This window comes from Budorcas taxicolor, chromosome 8, assembly GCF_023091745.1.
Source record: "Budorcas taxicolor isolate Tak-1 chromosome 8, Takin1.1, whole genome shotgun sequence".
In the NCBI taxonomy this organism is placed as follows: domain Eukaryota; kingdom Metazoa; phylum Chordata; class Mammalia; order Artiodactyla; family Bovidae; genus Budorcas; species Budorcas taxicolor.
This window is the reverse complement of record NC_068917.1, coordinates 86,868,413-86,880,939: the sequence shown is the minus strand read 5'-3', so window position 1 is coordinate 86,880,939 and position 12,527 is coordinate 86,868,413. Positions and strand designations below refer to the sequence as shown.

Here is a 12,527-nt window from a genome sequence, read left to right as displayed (position 1 = left end):
CTCATCTCCTGTCTGGGTTTATAAACTGCAGCATACATTTGGGCTGTAAGATTTTCTCTAAATGTCGTTCGACATGTCTGCACATCCTCTGTGGTTTCTCTACATGGTTCCATCTCATTGCAACCCTGGAGGTAGGTTTTCCTTGGCCTTTCTCTTAGATGGAGAGGACTGAGGCCCGGAATATTGGACTCCCACAGTGCAAGGCCCTTCAGGGCGGGTGGGTGGCCTCAGTGGGTGGCAGTTTGCAGACAGGCTGTGAACACAGATGTGTGAGACCCGTGACTCTGGGTGTCTCCTACTCCAGGCCCCATTCCTTACAGACTTGCCATGGGCTGGCCTGACTCAGTGGGCATCCAAACTTCAAGGTGGCTTTGTGACTGATTTGGGTTTTGCCATGAATGTTCACGGGCTCCTCATTCGCCACCTTTGTCATCTGCTGGCAGGCTCGCCAACACGCTCAAGCATGTAGCGTGTGGAGCCATAACCAGGATCTTATTTTGAGGGGCTGACTAGGATTCAGATTATTCCGTTTTTGTACTGACGGTTCCTGTAGTCTCTTGGAGCCTCTGAGGATGCCGTGGGGTGTGACACAGGGAGACGGCAGCTTTGCTCCTGCATGGACTTTAGGTGTGGTGGTTTCCCCATGCAGCTACCTGGGCACAAGTCACCCTTCTTTTGTCCCCCATGCCTTGTTATTCTTGGCACAGATGAATTTTGTGGGTATTTTTCTTGTTGCAAAAGTGATGCCTACTCATTTCAGACAATTTTTGTAAACTCATGCCCGGGTTTGGGTACTTAACTGCTTGTAAGTAGACAGAACTTGTTTGGAAGGACACACAGGTGGACACTGGTCACTGAGACCCCTGTGGACTTTTCTTCCAGACCTTCCCTGCATATGTACACAGACACAAGTCTGACTCATGGGAGGTACAATGTATTCTACATGGCTATTTTTTAAACATTTTTTGACCATAAGGTAGATACTCTACTATATGAATAACCTGTAATTGTAACAAATTCCTTCTAGCTGGACCTGTGCATTTTCACTCTGTCTTGCATGACTGAGCATGTTTTGCCAGAAGTGGGAGGTCAGAGTGTCAGAACTGGACATGGCCACAGCTGCTCCCTGTGGCTCGGCCTCAGTGATGTTTGTTTGCTCATCGGACATGGCTGTTTCCTCAAAGGATGCGATACATGAGCTAGGACTCTGTCTCCCCAGCCCTTCAGGCCCCTGAGAACACTTGAGTGTGGAATGGACCTCATTTCTGCACTGTCCCTGCCCCGATGGCTCCCTGCTCAGTGTGGTCACACCTCTCCACACAGGCTGTGGCCCTGGGCTCTGCAGATGCCATATTGCAGATGTGAGGATGTTACTGTGGTCATTTTACATTTTGTGACTAGTCTTCTGTAGACTGAGGGTTATCTCTCTAGACTGAGCTGGTGTGATGGAGACTGAAGGATATTGAGAGGAGGGAGATGAGCACAGTGAGCTGTGGGGCCTGCCTCTCATTTGTGCCTAACCCAGAACATGCACTCGTCCAGCCCCAGCAGCTCCGTGAGGCAGGGTGCGGCCTGTGCCCGCCACCTTCTTCAGTCCTTGACAGTAAACTTCTCGTTTTCCCCTGATGTTCTTGGTAGGAAAAAACACCCCGGAGCGCTCAGGGTTACCGAAGGGCTGTCTTCTGTACAAAACCCTCCAGGTGCAGATGTTGGACCTGCTGGACATCGAAGGCCTCTATCCTCTGTACCGGCGGGTTGAGCGGTACCTGGAGGAGTTTCCTGAGGAGAGGTGAGGCATAGACCCAGTGCTCCCCTGCCCTTTCTGGGCCTGTATGGGGCCCCAAGCAGCCCTGAGGGCAAGATGGGGATGAGGGTAGCAGGTTGACCCCGTGGGAGGACTGCATAGGCCTCCCAGGAGGATGACTCACCCCAGGTACCCGCTCCCTGCACCCAGATGCAGGGCCAGCCCGGGGATTCAGTGCCATGTGAAGGAGGACCAAGGTCCTGTCAGATCAGAGACCGCTTTCCCATCTCTAGAAAGGAGAGTATGTCCTGACAACCCTGTTAGTCAGTTCCATGTTCTGAGTTGGAGCTGAGCCTGCAGGGGGCAGTGCTGCTCCACAGCCAGTGAGCCGCTTTCGCTCAGCCCCAGCTGGGCTTTGGCCTTCAGGCGCTTCCTTGTCCATTTCCTGACCGTCTTGATGTGGGTTGCAAGGATCCACACCTGTGGCATGTGGTGGGGGGTGCAGCTGTTGCCTGGCCTGGCTTCCTCCCTATCACTCCTTCATTAGACTCTCTGACCTTGATACCATTTGTCATAAACAGGAGACATTCAGGCTCTCCTGGTGTCTGGTCTTGCAAGCTGTGTTTAAAACTTTCATGCTTCATAACAGTTTAGCATTAGGAAGAGATAAATCCACTAATGTTATTTAAAAACAGATGTATGATTCTTAAACTGCAAAGAGTTTAACAGATGATTTCCGGGCAGCTTTGCTATCCTGTTTTTTTTGTGCTTTGTTCTTCAGAAAAACATTGCAAATAGATGGGCCTTATGATGAAGCATTTTACCAGAGGCTGCTCGATCTTTCCACTGAGGATGATGGTACAGTGGCTTTTGCATTGACAAAGGTGGGTAGACTCTTCCAGAAACATATTATGTGCTCCTTAGGGTCTTAACACTAACTCAGAATTTTCATAAGAAGTGTTTCCCAGTACCTACTCCTGATGGTTAAAGCAGAAGAATTATGGATTAAACCCAGATGTTCAAGCTGGTTTTAGAAAAGGCAGAGGAACCAGAGAATTGCCAACATCTGCTGGATCATGGAAAAAGCAAGAGAGTTCCAGAAAAACATCTATTTCTGCTTTATTGACTATGCTGAAGCCTTTGACTGTGTGGATCACAATAAACTGTGGAAAATTCTGAAAGAGATGGGAATACCAGACCACCTGACCTGCCTCTTGAGAAACCTATATGCAGGTCAGGAAGCAACAGTTAGAACCAGACATGGAACAACAGACTGGTTCCAAATAGGAAAAGGAGTAGGTCAAGGCTGTATATTGTCACCCTGCTTATTTAACTTCTATGCAGAGTACATCATGAGAAACGCTGGGCTGGAGGAAGCACAAGCTGGAAGAAATACCAATAACCTCAGATATGCAGATGACACCACTCTTATGGCAGAAAGGGAAGAAGAACTAAAGAGCCTCTTGATGAAAGAGAAGGAAGAGAGTGAAAAAGTTGGCTTAAAGCTCAACATTCAGAAAACAAAGATCATGGCATCTGGTCCCATCACTTCATGGGAAATAGATGGGGAAACAGTGTCAGACTTTATATTTTTGGGCTCCAAAATCACTGCAGATGGTGACTGCAGCCATGAAATGAAAAGACGCTTACTCCCTGGAAGGAAAGTTATGACCAACCTAGATAACATGTTAAAAAGTAGAGACACTCCTTTGCCAACAAAGGTCCGTCTAGTCAAGGCTATGGTTTTTCCAGTGGTCATGTATGGATGTGAGAGTTGGACTGTGAAGAAGGCTGAACGCCAAAGAATTGATGCTTTTGAACTGTGGTGTTGGAGAAGACTCTGGAGAGTCCCTTGGACTGCAAGGAGATCCAACCAGTCCATCCTAAAGGAGATCAGTCCTGGGTGTTCACTGGAAGGACTGATGCTGAAGCTGAAACTCCAATACTTTGGACACCTCATGCGACGAGTTGACTCATTGGAAAAGACCTTGATGCTGGGAGGGATTTGGGGCAGGAGGAGAAGGGGATGACAGAGGATGAGTTGGCTGGATGGCATCACCAACTTGATGCACAGGAGTTTGGGTGAACTCCGGGAGTTGGTGATGGACAGAGAGGCCTGGCGTGCTGTGATTCATGGGATCGCAAAGAGTCGGACACGACTGAGCGACTGAACTGAACTGAATGAAAAGGAACAGATTTGAGTTAGTTGTAGTGAGGTGGATGAACCTATAGCCTGTTATACAGAGTGAAGTAAGTCAGAAAGAGAAAGACAAATATTATGTATTAATGCAGTATATGAAATCTAGAAAAATGGTACTGATGAACCTATTTGCAGGAAAAGAATGAAGACGCAAATATAGAGAACAGGCTTGTGGACAGGGCTGGGGGTGGAGAAGGTGGGACAAATTGAGAAGGTAGCAGGGAGGGGAGGCCCAGGGTGGCCTGGAGCCAGTTTACATATATATACTGCCATGTGTAACACAGATAGCTAGTGGGAAGCTACTTTATAATACACGGAGCCCAGCAGGCACTCTATGACAGCTCAGAGGGGTGGGATGTGGGGAGGGCAGGGAGGCTCCCCAGAGAGGGGAGATACATAATTATGACTGATTGGCATTGTTGTACAGCAGAAACCAGTGTAAAGCAATTTTTCTCCAATTAAAAAAATTTTTTTTAAAGTGGCTAAAGTTTCCCCCAGATAGACTGGGCCAGGTGATGGCATGTTACTTTAGCTTCCAGGGAGGAGCTCCCTTTATTTAGTTGGCTCCAGGCCACCCTGAGCTCAGCCTTCTCTCCACCCTCCCTTTGCTGGGTCTGTGATTCCTTCTTAGCAGCCATAGCGCAGACCTGTGCTGACCATCTCTCCTATAGCCCTCAGGGGGGATTCTGGGCCCAGACCCCCGCCTGTGGTTGTATGTGGCTGGCTTCCTTCCTTCCTCTACTTCAGGCCAAGCGGCACCCTGAGAGAATCTCTTAGGGAAGAGGCCTGATCCTGTTCTTTCTGATTCTGTGAAATCAGGGCATTCAGGGGCTCCTTGAGCTTGGATAGGAAAAAAACTTACATGTTTGTTTTCATAATCTCTGACTGAGTTTAGTGTTTTCCTTCCATTAAGAATGTGGCTGCAACCACTGTAGGGTCAACAGGACCCCCAACTTGGCCATTAAGAGAAATCTGACTTTTTGATTTCACACTGTAATTGCTATAGATAGCTCATGATATCTTTATATTTGTCACTCCTGAGAATGTTTTTTCAGAAGGATCCATAGGCTTCACTAGGCTGTCAGAGGTTTTGCTAGATGCTGAAATGGTTAAGGAACACTGTTTTAGTGGGAGTGAAGTGATGAAAAGAAAGGAACAAAACAGAATGACCTCCTCTGCCTCCTCTGGGCAGCTGCCCTGGAGCCCTTGATTAAGCTGTCCTGGACCTGACAATGTGTCTGTGGTTCTCTCTTGTTAAGAGTCCTCATTCCTGTCTCTGGCCAAGGCTGTGTGTACCCTCCTCTGTGGCCATTCAGTTTTTGAGGAGGTCCCCTCCAAATCTAAGAGCCCAGAGGGAATTAACTGAGGTATCTTGGGGTGGAGTTGTCCTCATGGTGGGGAGAAATCCAAAAGGGAGCCTCGATCAGAATAAAGTGATGGACTGCCCTACATTGTCTGCAAATTGGGTACATTGATTTGGAATAAGTATCATTATTCCTTTTATTGAGAGAAGAAGCATAGAAGTTTACTTCCTTTTGTACACATTTCTGTATTTTTCAAAATTGTAATAAGGATGGATTACTCTTTAACTTTATTGCAATTTCTTACTTCATATGTAAATGGAATCTTAGGTTCAAGCAATCATTACACAACTCTCAGAATGAGTAAACTAAGTACACTGAGACAACGCTGAATGCTGGTGCCGAGAAACTAGATTTGCAGAGCTAATCATGCCCATGCCCTGTGACCCAGCACCTGTGCTCCTGGGCGTTTGTTGCAGAGAAGGGAAGACTCAGGCTCACCCAAAACCCTGTACAGAGGTGTTCGCAGCAGCCTGGTTTGGAATTGTTGTAATTGTTGGAAACTGGGCACAACTCAAGTGCCTGTCAGCAGGTGACCTACTATAGGTTACACAAGCTGGAACTGTTGAGCAAAGTCTGGATACACACAACAGCCTGAGTGAATCTCCAGAGAAATGTGCTGAATGACAAAAGTCAATCTCAAAAGATCACACACCATGATTCTGTTTATATGACATTCTTGAAATGACAAAGATGAATGAATGGTTGCTGTGGGATGAGGAGGAGATGGAAGGAAGGGGCTGTGGTTATAAAAGGTCAACAAGTGGAATCATGTGCTGATGCAGCTGCTCTGTATTTTAACTGTGGTGGTAGATGATGCATGAACCTACGTGTGATGAAATACGTACACATACACAACACAGCCACAGAAGAGGGTACACTCAGCCCTGGCTGGAGACAGGAGTGAGGACTCTTAATGAGAGAGAACCACAGACACATTGTCAGGACCAGGACAGCTGTATCATGGGGTCCAGGGCAGACTGGAATAAAATCATGGAGTGTATTAATGTCACTATCCTGGCTGTGATATTGTACTATATAGTTTTGTAAGATGTCACCATTGAGGGAGACTGGGTAAAGTGTATTCAGAACCCACGATTATCTCCAAACGAATAATTTAATGAAAAGGATTCAAGAGGTGAGTATACTTCATAGAGTGTTATTTCTGCCCAAGAAATAGATACCCACTGTTATCTTTTCAGAACTTCACAGTAACACATATACAAACACTCACTCACTAACTCATCCTATTTGAGGAGTTATTCACATTAATGTGTTACTAGCTTGCCTTTAAACTAATGTGTCTTGACATCTCTCTGTGTTGGAATATAAGGGTCTATCTTTTTGTTGTTGTTTTAGAGATTTAGGTTCTGTTAGTTGGAATCTGAAGAGGGTGTATGTGAAGCTGAAGCTGGAGAACAGGTTGAAAACATCCCTAGGCCACAGATGATTAAAAAGTTCTTTCACAAATATTGTTTATCTTATTGAGTTTTGTACCTCTGATGAAATGAGAGAGGAGAGAATATTGTATTTATTTCAAAGCTCAGGAAGCTGCAGCTGAGAGTAATTCTTGCTTTCTGACTGTTCCATTGTAGGTGTCAGCAACTTTTTCTATAAAGAGCCAGACAGTAAGTGCTTTAGGCTTTGTAGGCCATCTGGTCTCTGTTGCATCTGCTCAACACTGCCATTATAGCTCAGAAGCAGCCAGAGACAAATGTAAATGAGCATGGCTGTGCTCCAGTAAAACTTTATTTACAAAAACAGGTGGTGGGCTAGACTGGGCCCTTGGCCCATATTTTGCTGACTTCTGTTCATTTTTGTTTGCTAGTTTTAATATTCCTTTTTTCCTGTTGGTTTAGAAGTTAGACATTCTGCTACTACATTTTTCTGGTTACTTGTCCAATTTGATCATGCATATTTAAAGACTAAAATTGATACTTTAACTCTTACACCCACCTCAGTCCCTGCCACACAAACATATGAGGAATTGGGTTACTTTAATTCCATTTATGTTCCCAACTTGTATATAGTTTTTGCCAGGTATTCTATTTGTCACGTTCTTTTTTTTAATTAAAAAAAATCACAATTTATAGTATTATTTTATACAGATATTTGATCTGTCACATGTTCCTATATCTTTGCTGAATATTCTGACATCTCCGCACTTTCCTTTTTCTCTAAAAGTTTTATTGTGATATAATTTACATATCATACAGTTTACCCACTTAAAGTATTCAATTTAATGGTTTTTACTATGTTCACAGATGCATAAGCAGTATCATACTTAGTTTTAGAATTCTGTACCCATTAGCCAATATCTTATCTCCTCACCCCACTAAGCAACTACTAATCTACTTTTAAGAAAGCCTTCCTCAGTGAGCAATGCAAAGAAATAGAGGAAAACAATAGAATGGGAAAGACTAGAGATCTCTTCAAGAAAATTAGAACTACCAAGGGAACATTTCGTGCAAAGATGGGCTCAATAAAGGACAGAAATGGTAGGGACCTAACAGAAGCAGAAGATATTAAGAAGAGGTGGCAAGAATACACAGAAGAACTGTACAAAAAAGATCTTCACGACCCAGATAATCACGATGGTGTGATCACTCACCGAGAGCCAGACATCCTGGAATGTGAAGTCAAGTGGGCCTTAGGAAGCTCACCAGAAACAAAGCTAGTAGAGGTGATGGAATTCCAGTTGAGCTATTTCAAATCCTAAAAGATGATGCTGTGAAAGTGCTGCACTCAATATGCCAGCAAATTTGGAACACTCAGCAGTGGCCACAGGACTAGAAAAGGTCAGTTTTCATTCCAATCCCAAAGAAAGGCAAGGCCAAAGAATGCTCAAACTACTGCACAGTTGCCTCATCTCACATGCTTGTAAAGTAATGCTCAAAATTTTCCAAGCCAGGCTTCAGCAATACGTGAACTGTGAACTTCCGGATATTCAAGCTGGTTTTAGAAAAGGCAGAGGAACTAGAGATCAAATTGCCAACACCTGTTGGATCATCAAAAAACAAGAGAGTTTCAGAAAACCATCTATTTCTGCTTTATTAACTATGCCAAAGCCTTTGACTGTTCAGTTCAGTTCAGTCGGTCAGTTGTGTCCGACTCTTTGTGACCCCATGGACCGCAGCACGCCAGGCCTCCCTGTCCATCACCAACACTCGGAATCCACCCAAACCCATGGACGTTGAGTCAGTGATGCCATCCAACCATCTCATCCTCTGTCGTCCACTTCTCCTCCTTCCCCCAATCCCTCCCAGCATCATGGTCTTTTCCAATGAGTCAACTCTTCGCATGAGGTGGCCAAAGTATTGGAGTTTCAGCTTCAACATCAGTCCTTCCAATGAATATTCAGGACTGATTCCCTTTAGGATGTACTGGTTGGATCTCCTTGCTGTCCAAGGGACTCTCCAGAGTCTTCTCCAACACCACAGTTCAAAAGCATCAAATCTTTGGCGCTCAACTTTCTTTATAGTCCAACTCTCACATCCATACACGACTACTGGAAAACCATAGCCTTGACTACACGGAACTTTGTTGGCAAAGTAATGTCTCTGCTTTTTAATATGCTATCTAGGCTGATCATAGCTTTCCTTCCAAGGAGTAAGTGTCTTTTAATTTCATGGCTGCAGTCACCATCTGCAGTGATTTTGGAGCCCCCAAAAATAAAGTCTGACACTGTATCCACTGTTTCCCCATCTATCTGCCATGAAGTGATGGGACCGGATTTCATGATCTTCGTTTTCTGAATGTTGAGCTTTAAGCCAACTTTTTCACTCTCCTCTTTCACTTTCTTCACTATGTGGATCACAATAAACTGAAAAATTCTGAAAGAGATGGGAATACCAGACCACCTGACCTGCCTCTTGAGAAATCTGTATGCAGGTCAGGAGGCAACAGTTAGAACTGGACATGGAACAACAGACTGGTTCCAAATAGGAAAAGGAGTAGGTCAAGGCTGTATATTGTCACCCTGCTTATTTAACTTCTATGCAGAGTACATCATGAGAAACGCTGGGCTGGAGGAAGCACAAGCTGGAATCAAGATTGCTGGGAGAAATATCAATAACCTCAGATATGCAGATGACACCACCCTTATGGCAGAAAGGGAAGAGGAACTAAAGAGCCTCTTGATGAAAGTGAAAGAGGAGAGTGAAAAAGTTGGCTTAAAGCTCAACATTCAGAAAACAAAGATCATGGCATCTGGTCCCATCACTTCATGGGAAATAGATGGGGAAACAGTGGAAACAGTGTCAGAGTTTATTTTTTTGGGCTCCAGAATCACTGCAGATGGTGACTGCAGCCATGAAATTAAAAGACTTTAGCTCCTTGGAAGGAAAGTTATGACCAACCTAGACAACATATTAAAAAGCAGAGGCATTACTTTGCCAACAAAGTTCCGTGTAGTCAAGGCTATGGTTTTTCCAGTGGTCATGTATGGATGTGAGAGTTGGACTATAAAGAAAGTTGAGCGCCAAAGAATTGATGCTTTTGAACTGTGGTGTTGGAGAAGACTCTTAGGAGTCCCTTGGACAGCAAGGAGATCCAACTAGTCCATCATAAAGGAGATCAGTCCTGGGTGTTCATTGGAAGGACTGATGTTGAAGCTGAAACTCCAATACTTTGGCCACCTGATGCAAAGAGCTGACTCATTTGAGAAGACCCTGATGCTGGGAATGATTGAGGGCAGGAGGAGAAGGGGATGGCAGAGGATGAGATGGGTTGGATGGCATCACTGACTCAATGGACATGGGTTTGGATGGACTCCGACAGTTGGTGATGGATGGGGGGCTTTGCGTGCTGCAGTTCATGGGGTCGCAAAGAGTCGGACATGACTGAGCGACTGAACTGAATCTACTTTTTATCTCTATAGATTTGCTATTCTAGATAGTGCATATGAATGGAATCATTTAATAGGTGGTCGTTTATGACTGGCTTCTTGCACTTGAAAATAATATTTTCAGAGTTCGTGTGTATTGTTGAGTTCAGTTCAGTCGCTCAGTCATGTCCAACTCTTTGTGACCCCATGAGTCACAGCACGCCAGGCCTCCCTGTCCATCACCAACTCCCGGAGATTACCCAAACTCATGCCCATCATTCGGTGATGCCATCCAACCATCTCATCCTCTGTCGTCCACTTCTCCTCCTTCCCCCAATCCCTCCCAGCATCAGAGTCTTTTCCAATGAGTCAACTCTTCGCATGAGGTGGCCAAAGTATTGGAGTTTCAGCTTCAACATCAGTCCTTCCAGTGAACACCCAGGACTGATCTCCTTTAGGATGGACTGGTTGGATCTCCTTGCAGTCCAAGCGATTCTCAAGAGTCTTCTCCAACACCACAGTTCAAAAGCATCAATTTTTCGGTGCTCAGCTTTCTTCACTGTCCAACTCTCACATCCATACATGACCACTGGAAAAACCATAGCCTTGACTAGAGGGACCTTTGTTGACAAAGTAATCTCTCTGCTTTTCAATATGCTATCTAGGTTGGTCGTAACTTTCCTTCCAAGGAGTAAGTGTCTTTTAATTTCATGGCTGCAGTCACCATCTGCAGTGATTTTGGAGCCCCCAAAATAAAGTCTGACACTGTTTCCCCATCTATCTGCAGTGAAGTGATGGGACCAGATGCCATGATCTTCGTTTTCTGAGTGTTGAGCTTTAAGCCAACTTTTTCACTCTCCTCTTTCACTTTCATCAGAGGCTCTTTAGTTCCTGTTCGCTTTCTGTCATAAGGGTGGTGTCATCGGCATATCTGAGGTTATTGATATTTCTCCCAGCAATCTTGATTCCAGCTTGTGTTTCTTCCAGCCCAGCATTTCTCATGATGTCCTCTGCAGATAAGTTAAATAAGCAGGGTGACAATATACAGCCTGACGTACTCCGTTTCCTATTTGGAACCAGTGTGTTGTTTTATGTCCTGTTCTAGCTGTTGCTTCCTGACCTGTATATAGGTTTCTCAAGAAGCATCTCTTTCAGAATTTTCCACAGTTTATTGTGATCCACAGAGTCAAAGGCTTTGGCATAGTCAGTAAAGCAGAAATAGATGTTTTTCTGGAACTCTCTGGCTTTTTCCATGATCCAGCAGATGTTGGCAATTTGATCTCTGGTTCCCCTGCCTTTTCTAAAACCAGCTTGAACATCTGGAAGTTCACAGTTCACGTATTGCTGAAGTCTGGCTTGGAGAATTTTGAGCATTACTTTACTAGCATATGAGATGAGTGCAATTGTGCAGTAGTTTGAGCATTCTTTGGCATTGCCTTTCTCTGGGATTGGAATGAATACTGACCTTTTCTAGTCCTGTGGCCACTGCTGAGTATTCCAAATTTGCTGGCATATTGAGTGCAGCACTTTCACAGCACCATCCTTCAGGATTTGAAATAGCTCCACTGGAATTCCATCACCTCCACTAGCTTTCTTTGTAGTGAAGCTTCCTAAGGCCCACTTGACTTCACATTCCAGGATGTCTGGCTCTAGGTGAGTGATCACACCATCATGATTATCTGGGTCGTGAAGATCTTTTTTGTACGGTTCTTCTGTGTATTCTTGCCACCTCTTCTTAATATCTTCTGCTTCTGTTGTTGTGGCAGGTATCAATTCTTTATTTCTTTCTGAGACTGAACAGTATTCAGTTCTATAGAGCTACTACATTTTGTTTGATGAGCATTCATCAGTTTGATGAGCATTTGGACATTTCCACTTTTTGGCTATTATGAATAATGTTGCTATAAATATGTGTATAAATTTTTGTGTGGGCATATTTTTATTTTTCTGGGCATATACTTAAGTCAAGTGGTAACTTATGTTTAACTTTTTAGGAACTGCCAGACTTTTTTTGAAAATGGCTGTACCATTTTACATCCCCACCAGCAGTATACAGGGTTCCAGCTTCTTTCTATCTCTGACAGCACCTATTATCTGCCCTTTTGTTTTTAGCCACCCTGATGGGTATGAAAGGGTATCTCACTGTGGTTTAGATTTGCATTTCCTTGAAGACTAAGCATTTTTTCTTGTGCTTATTGCCCATTTGTATTTTTCTTTGGAGAAATGTCTATTCAAATCCTTTGCTCACTTTTTAACTGTGTTGTCTCATTGTTGAGTTGTAAGAATTCTGTCCATTGTGGATTGTAGGCCCTTATTATATGATTTGCAAATATATGAAGTTTCTGTCAGAGTCCTTTTCAGTTTTTTGATCATGTTCCTTGTTACAAAATATTTGCA

General features: G+C 44.2%; 1 protein-coding gene across 2 annotated transcripts in view; it reads left to right on the top strand.

Moving 5' to 3' along the window:
* Positions 1 to 12,527, top strand: part of IPPK (inositol-pentakisphosphate 2-kinase) — a 60,197-nt gene that overhangs the window by 28,125 nt on the left and 19,545 nt on the right. The window contains exons 10-11 of one of the 2 annotated variants that reach the window (XM_052644836.1): positions 1,701 to 1,789; positions 2,526 to 2,628. In XM_052644836.1, the coding sequence (XP_052500796.1) occupies positions 1,701 to 1,789; positions 2,526 to 2,628 (192 nt within the window). Of the gene's footprint in view, positions 1 to 1,638; positions 1,790 to 2,525; positions 2,629 to 12,527 lie in introns of both variants that reach the window. The other variant, XM_052644835.1, reaches the window with a different exon arrangement.